Here is a 26086-nt window from a genome sequence, read left to right as displayed (position 1 = left end):
TTCACACCTGCTATTGGGTCAGTGAGTCCCTGAAAGGGGTACGTACAGTAGTCTGGAAAGGGTGAGTGCCACTGGAAAATGGTGGTTGGGGGGTGAGAATGGCCTCATCTTATTCCCACTTCTGTACCTCTGAGGTGCATTGGGGGGGGCTGTAGCGAGACCCCTAGGAAGGGCAGAGAGGGATGAAGGGCCTGTATTACCCACACCACGCTGCATGCTCTGACTGCACTGCACTGCACCACACCCATTCCGGCTTTGGGCCGGATGCGTGAGGACTGCGCGTGAGCGAGCGCAGAGTCCTGCTACCAAGGCCGGCCCCCGCCCCCCAGCAGCGCCGGCAGGATGACGATCCCACCACACCGTGTGCGGCTCGCGCCCACCCGGCCGTGCATCGAACGAATGGGGCGCGCGAGGCGGACACCGCCAGGCAGCGCGGGGCTCTGAACAATCGCGGGCGGCGCGCGCGTCTGACTCGCTCCGCTCCGCTGGAGCCCCGCCCAGAGCACGGTCGCGCTCGCCCCAAACGTCGGCCCGCCAAGGAAGGAACTACAGCTCCCGGCCGCCCTCGCGCGGCGGCGCCGCGTCAGTGTGTGTCCCGCGGCAATCATTGTGACGTCATCACCGCCGCGCCGCCCGCGAAAGTAAGATGGCGGCCTCTGGAAGGCAGCAGCAGCATGTGATGAGCGCGGCGGCCCCGGCAGGCTACGCGGGTAACTGCACCGCCCGGCCCGGGCTCCTCAGGGCTGCGGCTGCCTTAAATGGGGGGGGGGGGGGTGCGTTCAAAGGGGGGAACGTCTAGCCGGGAATCCCCAGTGTATCGCCGGGCGGATTCCAGCCCCCCCGCGCGTCTCCCGGAGCTCTATCGCCCCTCGCCGGGCCGCGTCTTCCACCCCCCATCTGCGTGGGGCGCTGCTTTCCCGGCACACCGGCCCCGTGCCCGGGGCGCTGCTGCTGCTCTCGCCCGCCCCGCGGCTGCTGACCGTGTGCGCAGCGTGTTCCTCCTGCATCCGCGCACGGCACCGCCCGCTCCTCCCTCGGCACCCACCGACCTGACCGTGCTCCCTGGCCTGCCCCCACACAGCTCGGCGGGCAGGACTGACTCCATCGCAGCGCAGCCGAGCGGCAGCCACTCCCTGCCACTTCGCACCTTGACACGCTTCCCTGCGCGGTCCGGAGAGACGGGTGGGTGCTGGGGCCAATCCGGCATGGGAGACTTATCTGTGGGAGCCCAGCTAGAGCCTCGTTAACCAGTGAAGGCAGCAGCTGGCAGTGGTGCCTCCGAAGTGTTCTCCGACTCGAGGCTCTGCTGAAGTCAGTTGCTGTGAATCGCTGCATCTCTTGTCCCTTTTAGCCATTCCAGTTAAACTTTCGGAGAAGCAACGGTCGCCTCACTACCTGTACGTGAAGGAGCACAAAGTCCGAGACGGCACCGATACTACCCACCCTCCAAACCGCACTCTCTTTGTACTTAATATCCCCCCATATTGCACAAAGGTGAGTTGGGCTGGAAGAAGTTATGAAAGGAATATGTGAATGTGTCTTTTTACTGGGAGCTGGAGCATAACCAGAAAAGCAGAGAGATGCTGTGACAATTATGGTAGTGTTTGTATGGGAGAATTGAAAACCCCAAACAGTGGTGCAGGGAGAGCTGACAGTGACTTAGTAAAGGTCATGCTTCCCCTGTCTAGAAGAAGGAAAAATGTATTTTGTTTGTTAGCTAACCCTTTTGAAATGCCACTTGGGATCTAATGTAGATGCAGTTTAATACCTTTAAACCCAGTTTAGCTAGTCAAAGTCAACCATAGCATGAAGCCAAAAGTTCACTTTGACTAGCTAACGAGTTTTTGTAAAACCACCCGTTACCTTTGTTACAAGTTACAGGAGGAACATTGAAGCCCATGTTTTCCTTCTTGCCTGTAAGAAAGGTAAATTTGCTTGGTGCCCCATCCACCTTGTAACATATCTAGTAACCATAGGGAGTTGCCATGGATTTGGCCAGGCAACCTTCTTAAACTCAAGGGAGCTGTAGTATTTCTGGAGCTTACTGATCCTACGAGGCAGAAGTCTAGGGATTCTTATTACACCAGTTCTGCAAGAAAACTGGTGTGGACTTGTTTAGGCAGCACAGAGGTGTAGAATCTCATTGCTCTTAGAGGTCCAATTGATGGACCATTTCACTGACCAAAAGATTAGTGGGGCTTTGTAGGATCTGGGTTTGATCTTGTTCCAACCTCATGCCTAAATTGTGTCTATACTTCAAAACTTTGTGCCTGTTTTTTGACCATGATGCAGCTACATAGAAGCAGATGAGTACAAAGAGAGGGTTATACGCCATCCTCAGCTGGGACGATGAGGGTGGTTGCAATGTGGATTCTTTGGAAGCAGGGGGGGAAATAGGGTATCTGCAAAGGACTATATCCCTTGTCTCCCAAGGGGAGGGCACTCAGGTGAGTCCCGGTCACTTTTCTCTCTCTCATTGTATTAAGGCATGTCTGTCCAGGCTGTTCTCCTGCTGCTGGTCTGTCCAGTCTGTGGATATGTGTGAGAAACCGGGACCAAGAGAAAAACCAGAGGCACCCAAATCCAAGTTCTTCAATCTCAAGACATTTCCGGTAAAACTCAAGGGAGATTCTGAGAAGGGTAGTGGGGAAGGGAGCACACTGTAAAATCTAGAATGGGAAGAAACCTGAGGTGGGAGAAGAGGCCTTCTGAGGGATTCTTCATTGTGACTTTTTTTTTTCTCCTAGCAGCTCTAGTGCTGGCAGAGGCCTTACTTCTCTAATAAAGCTGCTTATCTGGAGAGCTAGCTCGTGCTGATCGTTGCTGACGGTACCAATGTGCTTCCTTTTCTCCAGGGATTCCGAGTGGCTTATGTGGTGTTTAAGAATCCAGCTGGGATACAGGCAGTCAAATCCCTATCTCTGCAGGGCCCCCTGGTGATGTCTTCAGAGAGTTGCCCTGTGAAAACCGGTATCCGCAGTAAGTCACCTATGTGCTCTTCAGACTTGTTGGGGGAGGTGGGTGTATTGGAGGGGTGTCTCATTCTGGCTGTACCCCACCCCATCTCAGTTATGTGCCAAGGGAGCTGTCACCCCTCAACACTGATTCTCGCGTGCCCAGGTTGAGCAGGGAGTTGTCTGACATTTCCCCTGCCCCTTCTCCTCTTGTTCTACATTCCCTGTATTCCTCACTCATCCCACATGGAGCTTCTCACTATAGTGGGAGGACACAGTTCCTGATCACAAGCTCCATGACCAGCCACTCTGAAAGGGATGGGGAAGTCCACAAGGGAGCTGTGGTTGTCACCACTATCTGGTGCCTTGGTTACCCAAACGGTTGTGCGGGTTCTCTCCACAGTCTTTCAGTATTTTCTTTGGTTTGGGGGAGCTGGCCTTCGCTTGCTTGTAACTGAGACTGCGACTAGTTCCTGTTCCTATGGCACCAGGCATTGAAAGATCACAGAGTGGTTTACCGACACTAATGAAATATCCTCCTGGGAGCTCAGTCCATGGCGGAGCCAGGATTTCCCATACTTTGGCACCTCCTCCTGCTGATGCTGACCTCCTTGCTTTAGAATGGTGGGATGCACTGTAAGGAGATGCTAGGTCCTCACAGCAGAGGATGTTAAATTTGAACTCTGAATGTGGTTCTCCCTAATGACATGAGTGGCTAAATGCTGTTTATCATCATACAGCTGTTCATTGGCAGGCATCAGCACATACCATAATGAGGAAGGTGACTGGGTCCCACCAACCTCTGTGGCCATGTTTGTCGCTCATTGGCTCCCTTGCTGGCCAGGATGTCCATGGAGAGATGATATGGAGTCTGACCCCTTCTCTGGTCCCTAGGGTTGCGTTGAGGCATCTTGTCAGGGAGGGGGTCGCTGCAGAAACAGTTGCTGACCTCTTCCCTCCTTGTCTCAGAGTGGATTGCCAGTTATGCAGCTTCGGTGGTTGATCCGGTGGAGCTGAAAGCTGAAGTGGACACCTTCATGCAAATCTATGACCAGAAAATAGCAGAGGTAGGGAGGGCTGATAAGGTAAACCAGGCATGGGCTTTCTTAAGGGATTCTCTGAGCCTAGCAACTCCCTGGGGATTTTGTCATTGCTGACTGGCCTGTTCCTGTTGGACAGGGCAGCTCTTTGAGCAGCAGAGGGAATGCCTGAGTCTTCTGGTACTTCACAAGCTTGTCCATCACTCTTTATCTGGGTGGCTGGCTGGGCAAGGCCTCCTGTTGGGGCTCAGGGTTGCCGTCTCCCAGTTGCTGGCAGGCAGTGCCCAGACACTAGGTCTGGCAAGGTTCCATTACCTCCCCACAAGGTGCACTGTAATTACCCACAAACATGCCAGCTCTTGGATGGCCCAGTGCCCCCCACTGCCTGGGATTCTGGTGCTCACATCCTCAGCCACTTTATATCACAATTCTACTGCTCCCCCAGAATACCACCCTTGGTCTTCTCACATAGCAGAGCAGCAGGCGCTGGGATTCTCTGTGCCCTTGTGTGAGGCTGGAGAGAAGTGTTTGCTGGGTGACAGCCTCAGGAAGCTGCTGTGGAATGGAACCACAGGTCTGGACTAAGCGCATTTTCTCCCTCATCCTCCTCATGTAGGAAGAAGCCAAAGCAGAGAAGGAGGAGGGTGTTCCGGACGAGGAAGGTTGGGTGAAGGTGACACGGAAAGGCCGAAGGCCTGGACTCCCCCTGACAGAGGCTGCCGGCTTGCGAGTGCTGGAGAGGGAGAAGCGAAAGAGGGCACGCAAGGAGCTGCTCAATTTCTACGCCTGGCAGCATCGTGAGACCAAGAGAGAAAGTGAGTTGTGTAGTTTCTCCCTGCCACTGCTTATCTCCTTGTTCCCCAGCATCACAGTCTGAACACCCCACTAGGCCATGTGGTTTTTGTCACCAACACTGTGACAGGTGAGAACTGGCCCCACCACTGCTCTCGGGCATTCCAGGCGCAGCTGCAGAACAGCCAGTTGCACCACTTCAGGCTGTGATCCTGTCAATCTTGGAAACTAAACAGGATTGGGTCCGGTCACTATTTGGATGGGAGACCTTTAAGGAAAACCGAGTAGTGTTGTTGATTCAGATGGGCACGTTTTTCCCCTCCGAGTTAGTGCAGAAGCAATACCCAACAGAGTGCTGTGGGCGCTGGACTCCTGTCAGAATGGGGCATGATCATGAGATCCTTGCTGTTTTATTCTCAAACCATGCTTTTGTAAGAGCACATTTTAGCCCCCATGTCCTGTCTGAATTCCCCTTGATGTTTCCTTTACACAGGCAGCTGTGTAAAAATAACTTCATGTTCTACCCCAGTTGGAGCTGCAGCACAGTGGTGGATGAGTGGATCCCTACATATTCAGCACTGGTGGAATGGGAATTGCACCCACTTAACTTCACTGGCTGTGGGGCCTGCTTGTGCTGGGACTGAATTTGCTTTCCAGTCAGTAAAGTGCTTTTGAGAGCAGCCAGAGTACAAAGCCCTAGAGAAATGTAAACCTGCTGCTCTTGTGCCAAGCCCATCCCGGTCCTGCTGTACCCAAGCCCCTTCTTCTTCCTTTCAGACATAGCACAGCTGAGGAAGAAGTTTGAGGAGGACAAGCAGAGGATTGCACTGATGCGGGCCCAGCGCAAGTTCCGGCCATACTGAGCCACTCTGGGCACTGCCGCGTCCTTGGATGTTTCCGCTGCTGGGAGCATTGAGAAGTTTACGGACAGAGTCTGTTCAAGGCCTCTAGAAAGTGCAGTGGCACTGATTTGTTCCCTTTGCTGTAACCTGGGCCCTAATGGGAAATCTCCAGTGTTTACAAAAGGAGGGTCTGGTGAAGCTCCTCATCTGCTGAATATGCCTCTAGTGCCAGCGAGCCCAGCACAGACACTCCCATTAGCATGGCTCAGCTGCAGTTCACAGGCTGCAGCCCCTCCTGTGCTGAGTGGAGGGGCCCTCCTGTACCAACCTTCATCTTTTTGCACTGTCTCCTCTGGGCACCCTTCTTAAGCCAGATCCCCCAGCAAGACTGAGACCCATCCCAGCCGCCTGGACCACAGCATGGGGGCTGCTGCTGAATCAAAGGCAGCAGAAGTCCACTCTTCGTGAATTGTAAATAAACTGCCAATTTCCTAAGTGCTGCCTTATTGCCCTCGCCATCCCTCAGCTACTAGCTCTCCACACGCCTGCTTGAGTGGATAACAGTGCTGTGCACTGCATGCAGCATGTGTTGGGCAGAGCTTCTGCCCTATTCCAGGCCAAGCTTGTGTATTGCCTGCTGCATGAGCCACCCGCGAGATGGGCACCTGTGACTCAGGGTTTGGCCAAAGTTGCTCTTTCACAGAAAATGCTCTTGTGTGGAAGGGAAGAGGGGAAGTGAGGAAATGAGGCCCTGGAAGGGGAGGGGAAGAAGGGGTGATCCTGTACCCCTGAGACCTTGACCTGCTGCAGTTCTTCAGAAACAGCGGGGTGGTACTGCTTGCTGGTGTTCATGTTTCCCTAGTGTCAGGGATGTGGAGTGCTAGAGTCCACCATGAGCCTCCTGCTGGTTGCCTTTAGGGCATGGAGCTGCTCAGTCTGTTTCTGTAAATTCACAAGAACACAGTGTGCAAAGTCTCTTGTGTTTCTGACAGCGGGGAGGGTGTGCTGGGAGCCTCTATGGTTTTAGTGGAGGAAGAGAGCCTCCTGAGTTCAGATTCTCCCCCCACCAGCCTCTCATATCCTTTCTTTCAAATAAGGGTGAATCTCTTTTAACAGTCCTGCTCTCTTCAGAGTGAGCTGAACATGGCCCCCTTTCTTACACCCAGGGCAGCTAGACTATTACTTGTTTAGTGCATGGGAAGATGGGGACCTTTCTTGATCACCTGGGCTGTCATTTATAAGCCACCTGATCAATAAGCCCAGCTCAACTTTCAGTGGACACTAGAAAATGCGTTGCAGTGGCTGCTGTGTGTAGTCTAACTCTGTGCAAAGCCCTGTGTATTCCTACAGTGTTGTCTGTTTCCCTTGATCAATGCCACCCTTTACGTCCATCATAATTCCAGATTGTGGCTTTTTGCTCACATGGTGCAGTCGCCTCAGATGCTTCTGACACCTGCCTTGTGGGAAGGGGAAAGCTGCAGCAGCTGCCCTGGCAGGCTGGAATAGGAGTTGCCTTTGCAGCCTTTCCCACAGCAAGAAATGATTTGGTGTCTTGGATCTGCATGAGCATCAAATCATGGAACTGAATTAGTCTTGGTGTTCTCCCAGCCCAAGCCGTGTCTTATGTAACCTGCTAAGGAGCAGAACCTGCACCATGCACCCAGCTGCTGTGAGTGCAGCTGTTACCAGAATAAATTCACGTCACTCCTGCCTAAAACCCTATCTGAAAATAGAGAGATGCAGAATCGAAATCATTGTAGGAGGCAGGCTGCAGTGAGAGGATGAAGAGAGGTGGAATGTCAAACACGATCAAAGAACTCACTTCTCACATAAACACCATCTCTATTATAAGATGTAGGTAGTGGCAGGGAGTCACCTGGCTTATCCCTCCCAGTCCTTTACAAGGCAGCACATCAGCAAATGAGGTAAGGGGGGTTTGCTTCCTTCTGATGAACTGCACAAGGCTTAACAGGACTGTGGACCTTGCATGCAGAAGTGGCTGCTTTAACACATGAAGTGGGAGGCACAAGGTAGGATTCCCCATCTCCATTTGAACATGAAAACTATTTGCTCAGCTCTTCCTTGAGGACAGTCCTCCATGCCTGTTTGCGTAGACGGGTTCTTTTTGCCATTCCAAACTGCTGAGCTCAAAAGAGGGATGAAAATCATGTATTGAGCAAAACTTCAGGGCCCAAACAGGTAAAGGTGCTGTCTCCTGTATGTGAGGCTATTAGGCTCCTTGCCCTCTTTTGTCATTGCTGCTGTCTGCCCTGGGAAGCTGGTAGCCAAGCCCTGATGCAGGAATCCATGCTACAGCTTGGCTTTGTCAATCTGATCTTGCTTTAGGAAGTTGTTGATGAGCCCAGCCACTACTTCCGGCTCGTTCAGGTGGACAAAATGATTCCCGTTCACTTCGACTAACTGGAAATGCTAGTGGGAGAGAACACAGGGAGACGTGAACTAAATGAAATACTTCTCCACACAGTCTCTAGTCAACCTGTGGAACTGTCTGCCACAGGAAGCCATCAAGCTAAATGCTGGGGCTAGATGATTTTCTTAAATTAGAGCTGCTCAAAGATAACTCCATTACTATTAGCAGATGCTGCAGTCATGCAGGTTAAAATAAGCATAAGCGTGATGCAAGATGATCGACAGGGGCAGGTAGACATCTGCAATGAGCAGTACTGAGCGTGGCAGCAGAAGCTGCTCTAGGCATACAGCAAGCTAGACAACTGCCTCAGGCAGCAAATTCATGGCAAGCTGGGGGGTGACCTGCCCTGCATGAGCCTGCTGCGGTGTGGGCTGACTGTGTGGAGCCTGCAGCCATTAATGGTTCCTTAATGTGCTTTACTCTAGTCCTGCTTCAAAGAGGACTAGCTCCAGCTGCATTAACAAACTGTCAATGCACCTCAGCAGGATGCACGTGGTGCGCACCCTGCGTGCGTTAACACCCTTGCCAAGGCCCTCACACAGCCCTGGCAGCTGGAGGGCTCAGCCTAGCCCTCCTGACCTGTCCTTAGATGAGCCTGAAAATGAGGTTCCCAACCCCTGTGGCAGACACTGACCAGATAAATTGCACACACACCCCCCCACCTCCTAGTCTTGCCCCCATTTCTCTGTGTCCTAACCCCCCACATCCTAGCTTTCCTGTCCCCATCTCCCTCCTGTGGCTAGCCCAGCTTCCACCCAGTGTCCTGCCCCCACCCCCCATCTATCCCATCTCATCTGCCCCCATAGGTGCTGGAGGCAGAAGGCCATTGATTGCTCTCCCCTTCCCCCCTTCACTTTTAAAACCCAGGTGGGCAGGAGCACACCACAGCCTGGCTTGATTGGCACCCGGCTCCCACTCTGCTTCATACCAGCAGCTGAGCCCTCACCTGCTGGCTGCTGCCACAGCTGCAGTGGCTCCTTATTAGCAGGAACTAGCCGGGTCTAGGAAGCAGGAGGGACCAGTCACCCAGGGGCCTCCAGACTGCTAGCTAGGAGGGTAAGTGGGGGCAGATGAGTTGGGGGGAGCTCTCAAGGGGTCCAGGATAGTCAAGGCTTGCTGCCCCCTCCACTTTTGCAGTCCTTCCAATGTCCATGCTCCTGACTCCCTGAGGTCTGTTCCTTTTCCCAGTTCTCCTTACGCCCTGGGGTTTGCCCCACCCCACTGTGTCCTCCTGTGCCTCCCCCTCCTGCCCCATGATCTGCTCCCTGGACCTGTTTTCCTCCCCCACATCCCATTTGTCTCTTCTATATCCTGGCCCTTGCCTCCCCTCCCTCAGTTCTGGCCCCCCATCCAGTCCCCTTGTATTATGCCCCACATTGTTCCAGCCATGTATTGCATCCCCCCCAGGTTCATATCAGGACACCCCAATAGCCTGGTGCAACTCCCCTGTATCGTAGGGTTCCCTTTGGATTGACACCTAGAAGGGTTTGCTGGGGGGGAGGGAGGCAGATGGAGCACCTTGCTGAAAGTCCCAACTCATGGTACTCTCAGGGATGGATCCCTAATGCAGGATGGGGCAGGGCTGTTAGCTCCTTGGGGTGGCGGACCCCAGTGTGTGTGTGTGGGGGGGGGGCCTTTCCAGGGCAGCCTGTTTATCAAGCCACACACTGCATGATTTGCTGCTTTGTTGCCCCAAACGGGAGTCACTCCTGTCTTTGCATGAGGCACCCCTTTTGAAATGCAGGTGCTGTTTTAAAGGAGTCCGTTAGGTCCTATGCACCTTTATATCAGATCCTGGGATTGGGGGAGGGTCACTTACCCACCTTGCCACGCCAGTGCTATAGCCAGGTTTAGCACCACAGTTTGATCCAGTGTGGGTGGACCAGATTTTCCCTTGTGCCTTTATTTTTCAATTTTTGTGCCTCTCCTCCCCTGACCCCCAGTATATGGGGGCTTTTCCTCTTACATCCCTGCTGGGGGCTTTGCCTCATTGGCCCCACCAAAAATTGCACAAATCCAGCTCTGCCTATGTTAAGGAATTGTTAACACAAGCAGGGTGTACAGCGTGTGGCAGAAGTGGGGTGGGCAGCGCACTGATACAGTGCCGAGGGTGGCAGATTGTTGGAAGTGACTTCTGATGGGGGGAGAGGATCTCCTTCATTTGAAGCACTAAGCTGCTGTGGAGGGTGGGGATAACTGGAAGTGGAGAAGGACTTGGCCTAGCAGTTGCTAAGTGGGGACTCTAGCAGCCTAACATTTCAAATGAAGGAGACAATCAGAATTATGCAGGGTGTGAATTTAAGGCACTAAAGCTAGTCCAGGAAAATGCCCCAGGTTGATACTTATTTTGGAATGTGTCCACCCAGGATGTTATTCCATAGTTGCTCTTCTGGTCAATTTCCCCGTGCGCACAAGCCCTCAGTGACTGGGCATGCCTGGCTGGTGCTTGCTCTCACCTCCTTCAGGTTGGACTGGAATGCTTCCCGCAGAGGCTTCACAAAGTACTTGGCCACATTTTCAGTTTTAGGATTAAAAATTCCATCCCGGGCTCTAGAAAATGATGATATAGCTGAGGTTAGTCCTGCTTTGAGCAGGGGGTTGGACTAGATGACCTCCTGATGTCCCTTGCAACTCTAATATTCTATGATTCTATGATTCTAAAACAATCATGAAGTTCAGTGTAAGACACAGTGCGCCTTAGGCCAAATTTCTGCAGAGCTTACTGATTTAGTTGGGGATGGCCCTGCCTTGAGCAGGGGGTTGGACTAGATGACCTCCTGAGGTCTCTTCCAACCCTAATATTCTATGATTCTATCTTAGCTGCTCTCCTTCCCCAAGAGGAGAATCACAGAGACCAGTCACAGAGAGAAAATGAACTAGCTCATCTTGCCTTCCTCACTCACATTGGTAGTCACATGGACTATAGGAGGTGTTGTGGACACCAAGGGTTAGACTCGGGTAGCTGAATGAGGGAGGACCAAGCTCAGCAGTCTATTGTCTATCTATTAAAGCCCCTGCTGGAAAAGTGGATTGATCATGGTGCATAAACTCAGGAAATTGCCCTTTCCAGGGCTCAATTCTGTGAGGGTTAAACTATTAGAGGAGAACCACAGCCAGGACGGCTTTGCCTGAGGTCTAAAGACCAGTTTCATTGGTGATTGCTTGCACTCAACCAGCCCCTCCCATCTCTCCCTGGTGGCTTTTTTCCCCCTTCCTTTGTGCAGGTGAATGTTTGGTTTTATCCATCAAACAATCTCCTGCATTAGCTTCCTCCAGGCAGTAAGGCATAAGGTACAAGAGCAGCCACTCAGGAATTGCTAAAACAGACAAATTAGAGAAAACAAAACAAAACGACCCCACAAACAAGTATTTTGCAGTTTCCTCATTTTAAATCATACGGGAAGCTGTAATATTGCATTTCTTCCACAAAGTGGTGCAATGAGAGATTACAAGTCCTTCCTTTTATCCCCCAGTTTTCAAGATGAAGTATCCAGAAGAAACAGCTAGATACTTAAAGCACATGTTCTCCTAAAGTAAAAGTGCCCAGAGTTCTATTTCTGTAACAGAAGGAGGCTAAGCCAGCTCTGAAGTTGCTCTTTCATTTTCCGCTCAACTTCTAGCAGAGTTTTCTTTCATAGAAGTGCTCCAAGGTCCCAAACAGGATGAGAGACACATTATGTAGTGCACTCGCTAACAAAGAAGTGGACATGACACCAGCCCTGCAGATCTTGGCCTCTAAGAAGAGGAATAACATACAAAGATGGGGGGAGGGGAGGAGGAGCCAAAGTATAATGTTTAAATTTACTTGTTTTGCCGTATCTAAATAATCATCCATTGATGCCCAGTTGCCCCTTCTTGCAGCAGCTGTGATAAAAGCGGGCTGTTGAGAAGGGATCTGGAGGCAGCAATGGTAATGGTTTTAGGTTAGTTTAGGTGATGATGGGTTTTCCAATCATGGGAAGACTGGAGAAATGGAAGGCCAGGCTAGCATCACTGATGGAGAGAGAAGGAAGCAAATGAGAAGTGGTTAAAGGCAGAGTTTTAAAGACTCACAAGTTTCTTGAATTATGATATGGAGTTCCCTTGTAAAGCATTTACTGATCTACTGATGAAGAGCGCTTTATAATAGGTAGGTGGCATTATAATAAGATCCACTTCCAAGCTAATTCCTTAGTCTCCTTGGGTTCTCTCATCCTCCTTCACTATTAGTTGGTGCAGTGTAATTTACACACTTAGGGCCCAGTTGGGACCCCAGTGACATGAATATCTCTGCCATACACTTCAAGGCGAGCAGTGCTGGGTCTTTAATGTGTTGTTTGCCCCCTGTTCCACACCTGAGTTTAATACCAGCTCCCCTCCAAAGCCTCCATTGTGAGACTTTGCTGTTAGTCACAGCAATAAACCATTACAGGGGGCACTCTAGCAGATTACTGCACCAGTCTCAAGTAGGTGTGTGTGACCTAAACCCGAGCAATGCAGACACCCTTCTCTCATACACACCTTGGGATGGCTTATTGCTTTTAGAATGGGGCCCAATAGTGTTGTTTAACTGAAACCACCCTCATTTATGTCTGCACTGCCATGTTTAGTGCCTCCTCCCCCTATGAAAGAAGAATAAGAAAACAGAGAAACTGTTAAACTTTTCCCCTACTATTTTGAAAATATAATTTCATGTATTTATATTATGGTAGTGCTTACATTCCCGTAAGGCTTGAGGATGCATGCAATCCAGACTGGATGAGATCTCTGTTCAGATAGTATATTTATAACTTCAGAGGCTTCTGAGACTCGATTTTGCTTATTTTTCTTGTTAAAGGCAGACTCCAGAAAGTAGCTCTCCTACTCAGACATCTTAGAATCTTTGGTCATTTCTCATTCACCCGCCCCTGCTCTTTTATAATCAGGCTTCTCCCACTGTTACTCCAGCCCGCTCATGCGGCACCAGTGTGACTTGGGGGTTGGGTTGAGAGGAGGAGCAGGCTGGCAGCAGAGCACAGCCGGTGGGAGTGAAATGTACAGACAACAATGGGAATTGAGCAAAGTTGTACAATGAGTCTTTCCGCCATGAGGGCTCCAGCACAAATATTTCTCTCTCTCCCATTTCTGAGCAGGGTAACACAGCATAGGCAGCACGTGAGTGACCCCTTGGGAGCCTGTGCACACAAGTCCACAGGCACAAGCTTGGAAAGACCAATAAGCAGAAGTCTCCAAGAAAGTGGGGGAATCCTGCAGAAGGGAAAAAACCTGAGCCTGGGCACAAAGGGTTTAAAAAAAAATCCACATTTAACGGGAGGGATGGTGGCAGCCCCTGCATGGGTGGGGAGGTGGCGGCTTCCCCATGGGGTAGATGATCAGATGAAGTATGAATATTACGCTGGAGGGGTTCTCTGACAGCCTGGAGACTTCCTGCCTGACAGTCCAACACTACTAACCAGTTGTGAAGGGCTCTTTAACGCCGTGTTTCCTGTTCATTATGAGGGAGCAGCAAGCAAGAGAGAAAGGTGTCCGGGAACTTTTCTGCAGGTGAACACAAGCCTGCCGTTGGCTGGGTGAAGGAACCCAGGGAAGGGGATAGGGCTTGCTCCAGGAAGCCCTGTCACAAGCAGCTGAGCAGGAGGTGGCTTTGTTCGGTTTGGCTGTGTATAACTCAGCTGTTCTACACAAAGCTTATTGAATTCCTATCTTTATTCAACCTTCTGTACATGAAGATGGTTTTTATCCATACCTGCCCTCCAGTGCACCACCCACCCTGGGGCGTGGCAGACAGAAAAGGGCAGACAGCAAATATCGGTTATGCTTGTGAATCACTTACATGATCATGAGGACACTGGCCCGGATTTTGCTCAAGAAGCTCACACTCTGCTCCAGAGTCAGGAAGTCTTGATTGTGCTGCAGATCCAAAGACAATGGAGACACCAGATATCAGTGAATTTAGAGAGAGGGAGGAAGGAGGATGCACTCACTGGTTGGCTGACATTTGACACTACGCCCTATTGGCTATGCTGGAGCCTGGGGGTAGGGCTTACACTGCAAACCCTGCTGTCACACTGAAGGTATGTCTACACTGCAATCAGAGGGGTGATTGCAGAGCACATATGGATGTACACACACTAGGTTTAATCTAGCTAGCATGGCTAAAAATAGCACTGAAGATGCGGTGGCGCAGACACTGGCGCAGGCTGTACTTAGGCCATAGCCTGAGTCTGAGTCTGTCATCGCTTCACAGCTCTTTTTGCTGTGCTAGCTAGATTAAAGCTGGCATAGCTATCGCTATCCAAGCTGCAAGCAGCCCTCTGACGGCAGTGTAGATACACCCTGATATGTGAAAAATTCTAGTGATCCTGTTAGGGCAACTAGGTGTCTGGCTCTGTGAAATAAGGCACTCTTTTCTATCCAGTAGGGTTTCAAAATTGCAGTCACACACATACATCAAAGGCAAGTGCTGTAATATGTCAAGAACAGGAACTGTCTCAGTTCTGAACATTTCCACGGAGTGTCTGACACAATACGACCTAGGCACTAGAGTGATTCTGAAAGATAGTAGTTTTTACCCCCTTCACACCAGCCAGCAAAGATGCAAGTAGAGAAAGCTTTTAAAAACCTCTCCTAAAAAAAGGAAATGCTAGCAGAGAGGCTGGCTGAATATCTTACTTGGGTCCCTACCTCAGGACAGACAAAATGAGGACTGAGGTCACGTTTACACATTAAAGCACTGATGCGGCATTTTAAGAAGATGCTCAAAGCTGACGGGAGAGAGCTCTCCCGTGGGCTAAATTAATCCACCTCCCTGAAAGGCGGTAGCTATGTCAGCTGGAGAAGCTCTCCTGTTGACATGTGCTGTCTGCACAGGGGGGTTAGGTCAGTATAACTGTGTCACTCAGGAGTGTGGCGTTTTCGCACCCCTGAGTGACATCATTCTACCGATATAGGTCTGTAGTGTAGACCAGGCCTGACTCGCTGACAAGTAGGACAGACCTACAAGGTGTAGAACATTGGATAGCCCCAACTCCTGTCTCTCCCTTCTTCCAAGGCAACTCCACAGAAGGGAAAACAAGCCGGAAAGCTGTCCCTAACCAGGGATTTGGGATAGGGAGGGAGAGGACTTGTTCAGGATGATCTGAAAGGGACAAGGGGTTTTCAAACTGGGGGTTGCGACCTCTCAGGGGGTCATTATGGGGGGGTTGCGAGCTGTCAGCCCCCATGCATACCAGTAAGGATGGTATGGCCTGGAATGGGGGAGGGTCATCACTTGGGGGGGAGGGTCATAGGTCCTCACAGCCTGAAATATTTTCAAAGGGGGTCCCAGCAAAAAAAGTTTGAGAACCCCACTTGTTCTGCTTAGAAAATCTCATTAATTGTGGTGAGGTTTCAAAGCTGTATAGTAAATTAAGCCTAGAGTGTAAAACAGTCTCCCAGAAGAAGCTTTGTCACTTATATAACTTAAAACTGGGGCGAAAGCACTGAACAAGCCCGCGTTTTAGGGTGCTGGGAAATGGAGCCCAGCTGTGATGTGACCTAAAATGGGAAGGTCTTTTCCCTCTCAGCAAAGGACCCTGTCAGAGTAAGGGGCTGGGGAATACTGGGGAACCAGTCAGAACGTCAGTGCTTACCGTAAGGACTCTCATGTCTCTGTTATACACCATGCCTGGGAAGAAAGAGAGAGTTATTTACACACCATAGGTGGGGATTCACACTGGGGTTCCAGCTCTCCCTCTGCTTTTTAGGTACCCCCAGATCATATCTGGGGAGATGGGGAAGAATTATGGATTTGGGTAGGGTTTCTTCTTTTTATTCAAATGTTAAATGAATTAAGCACCATGGCCTGATGGGAAAAGTGGGCTTGGACCTCAGCTGTCGGGAACAGGACACTCCACCCTCCATATTTAGTCACTCACTCAGACCTCTGGGGTTCACACCCAGACTGCCCCATCCAGGAGAGGGAGCAGATGGCACTCCCCAAGCCTTTAACCCCAAAGTCAGCATGGCTCTGTAGACAGCTGGCCATCACTTTCCCTGAGCAGCTGAGGTACCTCACCTCCTGGCACCTCGGTAGCTCCTCGCTGCAGTAGGATCCTCCCACTCTCCTCTGTCAAATGGCTGTTTGCTTGCAATAGCCTGGGAAAGACACAGCATATAACGGGAGGAACTTGGGCTATTGAAGAAGTAAGGTGTGGAAAGGAAATGGTATCAAACGAGAGAACGATAGAGAGAGGAGATGGGAGGGAAGAGACCCAACTAGGACAAGTTGCATAGTTCAGCACTTGCACAGTGGCCAACATATTCCAGCCCCATAAAAGGCAGGGGGCTGGCAAAGGGATACAACCCCGTGCTCAGAATCTGAAGGAAAATGAATGGCCGATTCTGAAGAGAAGAGAAAGTACAAAGCGTTCAGCTGCACCTCCTGCATCTTGTCCCCACTAATTCTGTGCAGGAGAACACCCATCTACTGCAGCAGCTTTGCAAGGGCAGAGCTTGCACCATCTCTCACAGAGACCAAAGGCAGGGAGGTCACGCACCTCTGCAGTGCTTCTTGGGGGCTGCGTACTTTAGGAGGCTGGGGCTTGTTCTGCTCCAGACTTAGCACATTTTCAACCACCTTCCTCTTAGACTCCAGCCACATGTCATGTTCCTAGAAATCAGAGATGCAGGTAACAGAAGTGATTGTATGTTTCCATAGAGCACCTTTCACCCTCAAGGATCTGAGCACTTTACCAACTACGTACATCACATCTGAACAGCAACCACTGAGGCTGGGGCCGGGGAGAACAGCAACACTACACAACGAGGGAGGTGGTGATCAGGAGAGGACAGAGTATAGCCAAGGACACCACTACTCTTATGAAAAAAATGCTACGAGTTCTTTAGTATCTCACCTCTGACTTGGATGGCCCATCTCTAGAGGGAAGAGGGGAACTCAGCTTCCTTTGCCTACCTAATCCTGGACCTTTATCCTGACCCTGCCAACAAGACAGCCAGTTAGCATGATGGTCGTTTCGGTGGGGGGATGCCTGTCCCACTAGGAACTGGAATGAGATCCACCAAACCCCTTCACATAGGTCACCAAGAGAGTCATCCGAGAGGAATGGCCTTGGGGTGACATTGCCAAAGGCCTCAAACTGACCTCCCTCTGTACAACTTTGTGCATGTATAGACAGGTGAGAGAATTTACACCTTCAGAGCCCATTTGTGATTAACCTGCACTCCACTGTCACGTACAAATGGATTTGGAACATGTAATTTCTGTCCTGAACACAAATGACCGCAAAATTTGAGCATGCAAGTGATCGTGTGCACAGAGGCTTGGTCAACACTTAAAAATTATTTTAGTGTAGCTACATCAGTCGGGGGTGAGAAAACCACACCCCTGATTAGCTGATAGCTATGCCAACAAAACCCCCAGCGTGGATGCAGTTATGTCAATGGAAGAGGGCTTCTATCAATGTGGCTAATGATGTCAGGGAGCTGGTGTTCCTACATGGAAAGAAAACCTCCTGTCAGTGTATGCTGCACCTACACTAAGTGGCTGTGCTGACATAGGCTTCGTACCATAGACCTGCCCAGAGAGAGAGTCTGCATTTGAAAAGTGTGTCCCTTGGTTGCTACCAGTGTGCAGTGTTGGCATCTCTTATGATTTTGTCATGAGTCTCATGATAATTCTTGTTTTTCTTAAAGCCTCAGCTGCTGGAGTCAAGTGGCTATGTGATGATGTCAGCCTTCGTTTTTAAAGAAAAAGTAAGTTTTTAGCCTCATGGCTGCAGAGAAAGCTTCCACGTGTGACCCCAGTGGACCTTAAAGGCTCAAAAAGCAGAAGCAAATAAAAAACACCAGATCTATTATTTTACATAATCTCATGATGCTAAAGCCTGTCTCATGATTTTTGGTGAGCCTGATTCATGATTTTTGAACATCTGGGGTTGGCAACACTGGATCAGATTGGAACCACTGAACTAGAGATGAAAGTCTTCACAGCCCATCACCGGTTCCCTGAGTCATCCAGCCCTGGGACTGTCTGCTACGGCATTTGTCCAGGGCCTACCACAATGGGGCCCCACTTCTGGTCGGCCCTTAGGCACTGCCCTAAAAAACAGGATTACGACTAATAAACAAGGGCATTGTTTCTTCACCATGAACTCCTGAAGCCCCAGGTGGCTCCAAGCACTTATTGCTCATGTAGATCTGTTCTGACCAGCAACTTGAGAGGACAGTAGAACAGGATGCTGTGGAATTTCCGGGGTTGTTAAAGAGACCCTCCTTTACCAGAAATCTCCTGGGCACTGTGCCTGGGGGTTGTTCTTGTTGCACTACGTCTCTCATCCTCTTATTCCTTTACCCACCGCAATCGGAAGTGGGCCCACAGACTCCAGAAGGGAAGGCAAGTCAGATTACAACTGAGAAATACGCTCCTCAGGGGCAGTACAAGGAATGAACCTGCTGAGGGGTTTTTTCCTTTACCCTGTCGTCCCTCTCTTCTGTGTCTGCCAAACAGGAAAAAAACTAACCTGAGGAGCTGGGAAGAAGCCATAAGATTCCACCAGGATCAGCTTCTCCACCATTTCAGGGAAAACGCAGGAGAACTGGAAAGAGGGTGGAAGAGAGAAAGGTCATGTTCTTCACTGGCCCAGAAAGCACACAATTCTCTTAAGTGTTCTATATTGGGAGAGCTGCCTCTCATCTGACACACAAATTTGTTTGTGTCCCGTGCAAGCTGCCCCTCACTCCCCCAGCCTATAGGGGCCATCACCCTTCCAGCTGAGGAGGAGACTGAGTCAGCCCCATGAATAAAGGCTGCTGTACTCACCATTCCTGCGACAGTCCCACCTGCAAGAGAGAGGACACTTGGCGTATGCACAGTAAACCCAGTACAGGGGTAACACCTCTTCCCCAGAGTGGGGAGCAAGAGGGCTACCTGGGAGTACAGGTGGGATGGCCTAGAAGTGCACACTAGACATGCTTGACAAGGAAGTAACAATCTCACCTGAGGTTTGAATCCCAAGCCACAGGTCAATGAGTCTCCCAGCACGGGGCAATGTAGGAAATAGGGCAGGGATCCTGGCTGTGAAGGAGTTCCCTTCAGCCTCTGCATCCAGTCTGCCTCAGCAGGAAGCGTGGGCTAGGGGGGAGCTGCCAGCTAAAATGGTACAATGCTTTGGGACCATGGAGAGGTACACACAGATGGGATAGATTAACTCTGGGGCATCAAACCTCCTGGGGAGAGGAACATTTTAAATTATGGTCCGTGGCCCAAGGGGTAAGTTTAGGAGTATTTGATCCCTCAGTTCATAGCATTTCTGCCACCAATGGCAATCAAAGATCAAGGATAGAATATGGGCTGTATGTAGTAACAATGAGGGTAGTTACATTCAGGATCACTCAGGGAAGAATACGGTTACCTTTAGGCTCCATGCTTTGCCACCCGTGTTCTCCCTTCCCCATTCTCCCTCCCTTCGTATCTCCCCTTCTTTCTCCAGAGCAAAGATGAGAAGGAGGGAGGAGAGGGAGTCATTCCTTTCCTGCAGCACATCTCAATTCCCCCATGGACTTCATGCCCACCCCATTTCCTGTCCTATCTGACAAAGTGATGAGTAACTAAAGAGTTAGTAGAGATACGTAAAGTGTCATCCTTAACATTTAAAGTTAACGCCCGAGGAGCTCAACAGGAGGTTCGAGAAGTTCACACCTCACAAAGCCATTATTTCAGGCTCTCTGCCAATTCAGGAAGACAGCACTGCATTGATTGACCCCCACTTTACACTGGACTGGTTTCCTTGTACTTGGGAGGCCTAAAGGGCAATTAAAGTTAATCATTCACCAATGTTTGCTGGAGTCAAACTGCCATTGGAACAAGAGTCACTTACCCAAACTGTGGCCCATTAGAGTAAATCGATTCCACTTCAAGGCTAAAAAGCAACAGATAAAAAGCAGGTGACAATGGGTTAGCTACAGTAGTAGTGATGTGTCATCACTTGCCATTTCCACACAGACAGGAACCTAAAGAGAGCCTTCATTGATGTTTTGCTTCCTAGTCAGGAAATAGGATAGATTAGAAGGCCAGGCTTACAGGGACCAATCTCCTCCATTCTCAGCTTCTTAATGCATGTCTGCTGGCAGCGGGCAGTTCCCTCTGGTTCACAGATCTCACCTGCCACAGTCATTCCTATTCAGGGCAAGTCCTTAGGACCATCAGTCAGACAAAGGAGCCTGGCTGCATACTGCACTGTAGGAAAGACAAGCCCCAGAGCGCTCTGCTGTGGAGTATTCATAGGGAACAGGGCAGACGGAGCCGTGGTCTTGGGGAAGGATTGTTATTACTCTTATTGAGAATGCATGGTATAATTTAGCATGTCAGGTTCCTAAATCACATGAGGCATGTTCATAACAACCTTTTAGGTTTGTGGAAATCCACCTGGAAGTTACAGCCCATCCATCCCGCTCCTACTGAATGTGCCCTGGCATTCTCAGGACAGGGTTTGCATGGCAACACTTCAAAGGAAGGGGAGGGGGATGCTCCTTCGGCCCAGGTGAGAGGAATGGGGACAATAAGAAGCAGAAAGCCTCTTTCCCAGTTCCACTACCAGGCAGGAAAACAGACCAGGAGGTGCTGAGGATTTGCAGAGCGCTGGTCACACCTGCTTTTGTTTATGGCTGGCCTTGTTGTAAGACACAGACATGGACTCCACGCACCCACTGAGGAGCTGCAGAGAAAGGTAGGACAGGAAGAATTTAGAGACTCCTAACACTGTTCTGAGCAGGGGAGCGGAGCGCAGCCTGTTTAAGTCTGGGGGCTGGTTGGTAAGAGGGAGGGAGCCTAGCAGCTCAGGGACCCACTGGATGCATCAGCAGGTCAGTAGCTGCTGCTCTTATGGGGTTTTATTTTTATCACAGGGTTTCATGTTTCTTGCTCTGGAGAAAGTGTCAGAAACGGGGCTCTTCATCCCAGCTGTGGGTGCAGAGCGCTGCTCTTGGGTGCTGGGGGACCTGCCTCTCTGGAGAAGGGACCCTGTTGTGCCTAGATCTTGGTTCCTGAGGGGTCTGGCTCTGGCTGGGGCCATGGCTCAGCACCTCATGGGGGCACTGTCCCTCCCCTCCCCCCCACACACAAACACCTAGAGCACTTTCTGGATGAAATGCTCTTTGAGAAAGCCGGGGGCTCAGTCTAGCTAACACCAAAGTCAAGGAGGAGTCTGGCCTAGGGGGCTATCCAGGGGATGGATCCAGGAGGAAGCAGGGGGCAACCGGTCTCAGCTGGGAGGGGTGAGAGAACTTCTCTCTGGCTGTGGCCAGGAATGTGTCATTAACATGGGAGCCAGGAACACAAAGCTCCCTGCCCAGCGAGTCCTCCCCGCCTGCTCACCTGCCGTCACCCTGCGGACCTCACTCACGTAGTCCAGGAAGTGGTAAGGAAAGCCTGCGGGCCGGTGGGATGACAGGCCGTGGCCCCCAAAATCCATTGCCATGTAACAATAATCTGAAAGAGAGGCGGGGGAAGACAGTAAGTCACAGAACAGCCTCCCTCCGCCCAGCAGCGAACCAAAGACTCTACCAGAACAGATCTGCCCCACCTTTGGGGAGCAGTGGAATGAGTCGGTTGAAAGTGTTGGCATTGTCCAGCCAGCCATGCAAGCAGAGCACGGGACGGCCTTGCGGGGATCCCCAGGCCTTGGCTGCAATGTGGCCCCAAGGAACCGGGAACTTCAACTCCGAGACCATGCCTGAAATACAACCATCAGCTAATTACATCCCTCGAGCGCGGCAGCTTCCCCTCTGTGCTGACTCTGGGTGCTGTGAGAACATCATACAGCGCTCAGAACAGGCAGAGGCCTTAGCATAGATGCCAGCTGTTACTCACCCAGCAATCTCCAGTCTGTGCTTATGTATTAACTGTTTGTCACCCCCGTCTCTGACCCACATGCTTCCGGCCTCTCACTAGTCCCCACCCAGTGCACATATAGCCTGGCACTCAAGTCCCTCCTCTTCTTCCCATATCCCAGCTCCCCCCATTTCACCAGCTGTGACTCTCCAGTGAGTGATGAGCTGAAGCCAGAATCTTTCCCCCTTTAATCACAGAGGTTATTTGCCGGGATGTTTCAGGGTTTCTTTCTGGTGAATTCTGACACCCCCTCTTCCCTCCCCCTGGAAGCATTTCCTTTGGGATTTCCCCTCCCCTGAGTTACTAACAGCTAACCCCTCTGGTAGCTAGCACCATCAACAGGACACCATGCCAGAGATGCTCCTTAGTTGCCAAGAAGGGGAGGAGTTTCACAATTCAGCAACAGAAGGAATTCCTTTTTCCCAATTCTCTCCTGGCTCTACAGTGCCTGCTAACCCAGCTGGTCATAGGCAAAGAGGATCCAGAATAGGAATCCAACCTCCAGCAGCAGATTCCTCTTGGTTAGCAACACAGAGTCCTACCTGCCATGGGCAGAGAAGACCATTTCAGCAGCGAGGACATCACTTTTTCTCTGTCTCCTGGAGCCTTAAAAGAAAAGGGGAACATGGTCTACTAGAAGCAGTGAGCAAGGGGAGGGAGACCCTGACATTTCTCCTTCAGCATTACAGTTGCCCTGTAACCTGATGCCAATTGCCGGACTGTGTCCCACCTCCCTCGTGAACCATGTCACAGGAAATTCAGCACTCCTCCTCTCACACAGTGCATGTTGGGCAGCTTCAGGGAAACAGCTCAGTATTCATCATCCACCAGGGGCTCCGCTGCCACACATCCCCGCCCCACAGGGGACAAATTAGGAGGCTTGGCATTGGCAACACCCGTATCGCTTGCATTCCAATGAAGTCTCATTTAATTGAATTCAAGCTGCTTCTTCAGACTCATGCTGCAGATCATGAGAAATCTCAGAGCTGTTGCATAAAGAAATCCCACAACTAGACTAGCAGGGAGCACCGCCTGTAAGGGTATTGGCAAAGCCAAGGCTGGTGTTGGCCACTGTCAGAGATAGGATATTGGACCGGATTCTCTGACTCTGCCTGGTAATCTCCAGGGTTTTTTTTTAATTAATTTCAGAGGCTCTATTATAGGGGTCCCCAAACTGTCAGTTGTCAGGGCCACATCACGCAGTCTTGCTCTTATGGTGGGCCGGAGCAGCTCCTCCTGGCCAGGGCACTGGGCCCATGTCATGTGGGAGAGGGGTGGGGGCGGGGGGAAGGGGCCAGGAAGGGGGAATGAAAACTTGGCACGCCACTTGTGGAAGGTTGCCGACCCCTGCGTTATGAAGAGCCGCACGTAATTGTAATGCCACTGGACTCAGCGGGCCAGTCAAAATGTGTTGGCGGCCCGCAGGCCATAGTTTGGGGACCCCAGCTCTATTAACTCTGCTCTCAAGCTCCCCCAGTCATTGTTGCTGCCCCATTGCTGCCACCTCATCTGGATCCTTGTGTGGGCTGGGAAGACAGAGGCTTCCTGCTCTCTTCACCCATTCAGCAGTGTACCAGAGAAGAGGCTGCTTGTGCATGAGGACTTTTAGGCTTACTCTACATGGAAAAGTTATATTGGCATAGCTACACTGGTGAGGGGTGTGGAAAAGCCACTCCCCTGATTGACAGCTATGTTGACAACACCCCCAGTATAGATGCAGTTATGTCAACAGAAGAGGGCTTCTGTCAACGAGGTTAATGTCTGTAGAAGATTATAATTTAGAGACACTCACTCAAAAGACACAGTATGATGAACACAGGAGTTTGGAGATATGCCCTGGAGGCAGCGGTTGGGAACACCGCATGGCTGTGTGCAGCAGTTCACCAGAGGTGCTCTCCAGTTTGTTTTAGGAACATTTGATTCCTTTCTCATTCACTGGTTTGTTACTTAATGAACTCCAAGATCATTACAGTGTGGCTCGGGGAGGTGGTGTTCCTACACCGGTGGAAAAACTCCCGCTGACGGTGTCAACTGCATCTGCACCAGTGGGCTAAGCCGACATAGTTATGTTGGCATGGTCTCCATAGCGTAGTGTAGACATATCTTCAGTCGGAGAGGTCAGAGAGTGGTTTAGCCCACTTAACAGCAAACACAATATTCTATAATATTCTTGAGGAGGAAAGCTTCCTGGCATAGGAATATCAGGACACTATGCCAGCAAAGCGCTCTGAGTGTGGGAGTAGCTACACTGGCAAATTATACCAGTATAATAAAACCATCCACCAATGGGCAAACAAGCTATATTGGGAAAAGCACAGCTTTCCTGGTATAGCTGCACTTACACAAGGGACTTCTGTCAACCCAGCTATCTCAGTAAGGGATCACAGCTCTTCACACCCCTGAAACAACATAGCTGTGCCAGCAGAAGTTCCTAGTGTAGATCTACCCCTAGAAAAAGACAATTAAGGCCAGAACGTCTGCTGGTACAAAGCAAATATACCAATTTACCCCCATTGCAGACATGGCCCTTAAACTTCAAGAAGTCAGGCAGATTGAGACATGGGATACACAGCCTCTCAGCACTAGGTTGTTGGTCCAATTCCAGCCCCAAGCTGGATGTTACCTTGGCCATGGCTGTACTAGACACTTTTGCCAGTACAGCAATGTCAGTTAGTAATGGGATTTCTTTTGCAAATTTCTACACCACCAAAAGCCCTAGTGTAGAATCACTTATACCAGGAAAAAGTGATTTTACCAGGATAGCTGATTTCATTCCAGCACTAGGTATACGCGCTACTGGCAAAAGAACTTTCTCATCAGGATAAACTAGGCCTGTGCTAGGAGGGTTTGCTGGCATAGCTATATCAGCAAACCTTTTCTAATGCAAACTAGGCCAAAGTCTTTCCCAACAAAACCTCTCTAGTAGGAACTGGTCTGATTCCCCTAGGACATGTCCAAATAACAAAACCCAGCATCATGTCTCTCTGCCCCTGCGTTTGCAGCCTCAGCAAAGAGGCCAAGGACTGAGAGAGCCAGAGAAAATGAACCACTCCTTAGCTGTGATCCCTCTGGAGCTGGGCTGAGGCACAATAGGAAACTCTGCTGCCTACCCAGTTATCCTGGAAACTATAAGCCAGGCTTTCACTCTGGCACGGTCCCCAGCACTTGCCTCACCGTGTCAGTACAAAGGGGAGAGATCTAAAGTGAGGAAACGAGGTAAGAACCGCACCAAGGGCAAAGGCAATTACAAGGCACGACAGCACCCCTGCCCACATACCTCCAGGAGTCCACGGGGCTGCGTCAAAGCCACAAGCAGCTGCACAGACTGAGCCGGCTCAATGCAGAGCAGGAGGGGAGGACTCAGGCGGCTACTTCCTCGTAGTCGCAGCCGGAACCACAGAGAAGGTCCTCCCCCTGTGGATGCAACGCTTAAAGGGACCAAAGGCTCTCCCTTTTCCAGCGCTCCTCAACAGCCTCGTTGCTGCCTGTACACCAGGATGGGCGCCCTTCGTTTAAACGGATGCACAGCAGCAGTGCTGATAACGGCGCCTTACATTTCTGTAGCACCTTCCATGGAGCCTATTTCTCTGTGCGTTGACTAGAAAGGGAGAGGGTGCTTCTTCTACTGCTCTGGTATGCAGCTGCTGTGTAACAGTGCACTGCAAACACTCCACTGCAGCGTAAGAGAGGCAGTGAAGTGCAGAAGCATGCTAGTCAGTGTATGCTTCAGAGGAGAATCTCATTACCCCAACAAGAATGTAACCAGCGCACATGTAATAACTCCGGTGCATTTGCAAAAGTAACATGATCTCTTATGTGCAGCGCTGTTGCAGCTGTGTTGCTCCCAGGATATCAGGGGCACAATATAGGTGAGAGAATATTTTGTATTGGAGCAACTTCTGTGGGTGAAGAAGAGCTCTGTGTAAGCTTGGAAGCTTGTTTCTCTCACCAACAGAAGTTGGTCCAGAGACTCATTTTGTCTCTGCAATTCTCCCTCTTATAAATACAAGGGATCAGTATCTCTGCTTCCTGTGTCATGCAAAAGGCAGCACCGCTATTAGATCACGCAGCTTCTGACTTTAAATTCTTCCCTGGAGAATTCCCCATCTCCAAGTAGCAGCGACCCCTGGTGACTATAATCGTAATTTCAGCCAAAAGTC

General features: G+C 50.7%; 3 protein-coding genes and 1 long non-coding RNA gene across 5 annotated transcripts in view; 3 read left to right on the top strand and 1 right to left on the bottom strand.

Annotated features, from left to right (window-relative positions):
* The first annotated feature begins 531 nt into the window (after positions 1 to 531).
* On the top strand, positions 532 to 8517 carry RRP7A (ribosomal RNA processing 7 homolog A). Its single transcript, XM_067559630.1, has 7 exons — positions 532 to 710; positions 1352 to 1494; positions 2487 to 2612; positions 2856 to 2979; positions 3924 to 4021; positions 4611 to 4809; positions 5564 to 8517. Exons 1-7 carry the CDS (start codon positions 647 to 649, stop codon positions 5647 to 5649), a joined length of 840 nt encoding a protein of 279 aa, XP_067415731.1. The 5' UTR covers positions 532 to 646; the 3' UTR covers positions 5650 to 8517.
* Positions 6724 to 25672, bottom strand: SERHL2 (serine hydrolase like 2). 2 transcript variants are annotated; one of them, XM_067559628.1, is made up of 14 exons: positions 25204 to 25672; positions 22469 to 22532; positions 21619 to 21768; positions 21411 to 21524; positions 19915 to 19956; positions 18858 to 18877; positions 18559 to 18633; positions 16933 to 17016; positions 16576 to 16688; positions 16095 to 16174; positions 15670 to 15704; positions 13872 to 13948; positions 10516 to 10609; positions 6724 to 8058 (listed from the first exon to the last, which is right to left on the bottom strand). In XM_067559628.1, the coding sequence occupies exons 2-14, from the start codon at positions 22506 to 22508 to the stop codon at positions 7939 to 7941; spliced, it is 1044 nt and encodes a 347-aa protein (XP_067415729.1). In that variant the 5' UTR covers positions 22509 to 22532; positions 25204 to 25672; the 3' UTR covers positions 6724 to 7938. The 2 variants fall into 2 exon arrangements, with proteins under 2 accessions (XP_067415729.1, XP_067415730.1); XM_067559629.1 differs by lacking the exon at positions 16933 to 17016 and having other exon boundaries at positions 25204 to 25671.
* On the top strand, positions 8928 to 17110 carry LOC137160785 (uncharacterized). The gene is made up of 2 exons (XR_010921979.1): positions 8928 to 9115; positions 16737 to 17110. It is a non-coding gene; the product is annotated as an uncharacterized lncRNA (long non-coding RNA).
* LOC137160783 (suppressor of cytokine signaling 1-like) overlaps positions 20383 to 26086 on the top strand; it is a 44412-nt gene continuing 38708 nt past the window's right edge. Inside the window, exon 1 of the mRNA XM_067559634.1 lies at positions 20383 to 20763. The gene's annotated coding sequence lies outside the window, so the exon portion shown is untranslated. The remainder of the gene's footprint in view (positions 20764 to 26086) is intronic.

Source organism: Emydura macquarii, unplaced genomic scaffold (assembly GCF_026122565.2).
Source record: "Emydura macquarii macquarii isolate MOO-44397 ecotype Brisbane River unplaced genomic scaffold, CSIRO-AGI_Emac_v2 contig_2205, whole genome shotgun sequence".
NCBI classification, from domain to species: domain Eukaryota; kingdom Metazoa; phylum Chordata; order Testudines; family Chelidae; genus Emydura; species Emydura macquarii.
Note: the sequence above shows the minus strand (reverse complement) of the source record. Positions and strands in the feature narration are given on the sequence as shown.

What these genes read in the sequence shown, in the direction of transcription:
- RRP7A (XM_067559630.1), top strand. Translation starts at nt 647, where the DNA reads ATGGCGGCCTCTGGAAGGCAGCAGCAGCATGTGATGAGCGCGGCGGCC. An exon ending in TGTGAAAACCGGTATCCGCA is followed by an intron (nt 2,980 to 3,923) that starts GTAAGTCACCTA and finishes TCCTTGTCTCAG; the next exon opens with AGTGGATTGCCAGTTATGCA. An exon ending in TCGTGAGACCAAGAGAGAAA is followed by an intron (nt 4,810 to 5,563) that starts GTGAGTTGTGTA and finishes TCTTCCTTTCAG; the next exon opens with ACATAGCACAGCTGAGGAAG.
- SERHL2 (XM_067559628.1), bottom strand. Translation starts at nt 22,508, where the DNA reads ATGTCCTCGCTGCTGAAATGGTCTTCTCTGCCCATGGCAG. An exon ending in ATGGGCCATCCAAGTCAGAG is followed by an intron (nt 16,689 to 16,932) that starts GTGAGATACTAA and finishes TCTGATTTCTAG; the next exon opens with GAACATGACATGTGGCTGGA. An exon ending in GAGACATGAGAGTCCTTACG is followed by an intron (nt 13,949 to 15,669) that starts GTAAGCACTGAC and finishes TTGGATCTGCAG; the next exon opens with CACAATCAAGACTTCCTGAC.